The sequence below is a fragment of the Haliaeetus leucocephalus genome, unplaced genomic scaffold (assembly GCF_000737465.1).
Source record: "Haliaeetus leucocephalus isolate CR32 unplaced genomic scaffold, Haliaeetus_leucocephalus-4.0 Scaffold287, whole genome shotgun sequence".
Taxonomy (NCBI): domain Eukaryota; kingdom Metazoa; phylum Chordata; class Aves; order Accipitriformes; family Accipitridae; genus Haliaeetus; species Haliaeetus leucocephalus.
The window spans coordinates 53956-55782 of record NW_010972723.1 but is presented as its reverse complement, the minus strand read 5'-3'; the positions used below and the strand labels follow the sequence as shown (position 1 = coordinate 55782).

The 1827-nt window shown below is 70.8% G+C and overlaps 1 protein-coding gene across 1 annotated transcript in view; it reads left to right on the top strand.

The window, feature by feature from the left end:
* Positions 1-328: 328 nt before the first annotated feature.
* ZNF628 (zinc finger protein 628) overlaps positions 329-1827 on the top strand; it is a gene marked incomplete at its 3' end in the record, with an annotated part of 3769 nt that continues 2270 nt past the window's right edge. Inside the window, exon 1 of the mRNA XM_010570093.1 lies at positions 329-1822. Within this exon, the coding sequence (XP_010568395.1) occupies positions 329-1822 (1494 nt within the window). The remainder of the gene's footprint in view (positions 1823-1827) is intronic.

Sequence of the window (1827 nt, the reverse complement as noted above, 5' to 3'; positions counted from 1 at the left end):
GGGCGTGGCCTGGAAGGGGAAAGTTGGCCGGCGGGGGCGTGGCCCGGAGGGGATCACGGCCCGGCGGGGGCGGGGCGTGAAGGAGTAAAGTGGCTGGTGGGGGCGGGCCTTCCTCGGGGTGGCCCCGCCCTTCGCAGGCCAGGCCACGCCCCCGCAGCGCTGCCAACGCGCTGGGGCTGACTCCTCCCTAGCCGCTGAGGCCACGCCTCCTCGCGGAGGCCACGCCCCCTCACCCCTGCTCTCAGCAGCTCCACGTGTCCGGGCCGGGTCCCTCTGATGGCGAGGGGGGGGGGGGTGGTGGTTGTCGCCCCCTGCCCACCTTCCCCTTATGTCCCCCCCCAGGGCTGTCAGCATGGCAGGAGCGACACCACCAGCGGGGCCAACCGGGTCCCGGACCAGTGGTCCGGGCACGGCCGACCAGCCCTACGCCTGCCGGGAATGCGGGAAGGCCTTCAGGTGGTCATCCCGCCTGGCCCACCACCAACGCAGCCACACGGGCGAACGGCCCTACAAGTGCCCCGAGTGCCCCAAGGCCTTCAAGGGCTCCTCCGCCCTCCTCTACCACCAGCGGGGCCACACGGGCGAGCGACCCTACGCCTGCCCCCAGTGCGGCAAGGCCTTCAAGCGTTCCTCCCTCCTCCAGACCCACCAGCGGGTTCACACGGGGCTGCGGGCTTTCGAGTGCGCCCAGTGCGGTCTCACCTTCAAGTGGGCGTCCCACTACCAGTACCACCTCCGGCAACACACCGGCGAGCGGCCCTACCGCTGCCCCGCTTGCCCCAAGGCCTTCAAGAACTCTTCCAGCCTCCGCCGTCACCGTCACACCCACACCGGCGAGCGGCCCCACGCCTGCCCCGTCTGCGGCAAAGCCTTCGCCCAAGCCACCAACCTCCGGCAACACCAGCGGGTCCACACCGGCGAGCGGCCCTACGCCTGCTCCCAGTGTGGTAAGACCTTCACCCACTCTTCCAACCTCCTCCTCCACCGCCGCACCCACACCGGCACCCGGCCCCACGAGTGCCCGACCTGCGCCAAGGCCTTCGTCTCCGACGCCTGCTTGCAGAAACACCTCCAGAGCCACGCCGGCCACGCTGCCATGCCGCCGCTCCTCCCGGCTCCCGCCGCACCGCCGGAGACGCTCTGGAGGTGCTCCGCCTGCCCGCTGAGCTTCACCAGCGAGGAGGAGCTGCTGGGTCACCAAGGCAGCCACTCGGTGACAGCGGTGACCCCCCCGGCTGCATCCCACCGCTGCCCCACCTGTGGCAAGACCTTCAAGAACAGCTCGGGGTTGGCCCGGCACCGGCACGGCCACGCTGCCGAGCGGCCCTTCAAGTGCGCCGTCTGCCCCAAGACCTTCACCCAACTGGCCGGGCTGCTGGGCCACCAACGCAGCCACCCCGCTGCTGTCCCACCTCGTCCCCCCCCCGAGGATCCTCACCCCCCAGCGGTGCCCCAGCCTGCCCCGGAGCGCCCTTACCAATGCACTGAGTGCGGCAAAGCCTTCAAGGGCTCCTCGGGGCTGCGTTACCACATGCGGGACCACACGGGTGAACGACCCTACGCCTGCCGCGAGTGCGGCAAGGCCTTCAAGCGTTCTTCCCTCCTCCAGATTCACCAGCGGGTTCACACGGGGCTGCGGGCTTTCGAGTGCGCCCAGTGCGGTCTCACCTTCAAGTGGGCGTCCCACTACCAGTACCACCTCCGGCAACACACCGGCGAGCGGCCCTACCGCTGCCCCGACTGCCCCAAAGCCTTCAAGAACACCTCCTGCCTCCGCCGCCATCGCCAGCTCCACACCGGCGAGCGGCCCCACGCCTGCCCCGTCTG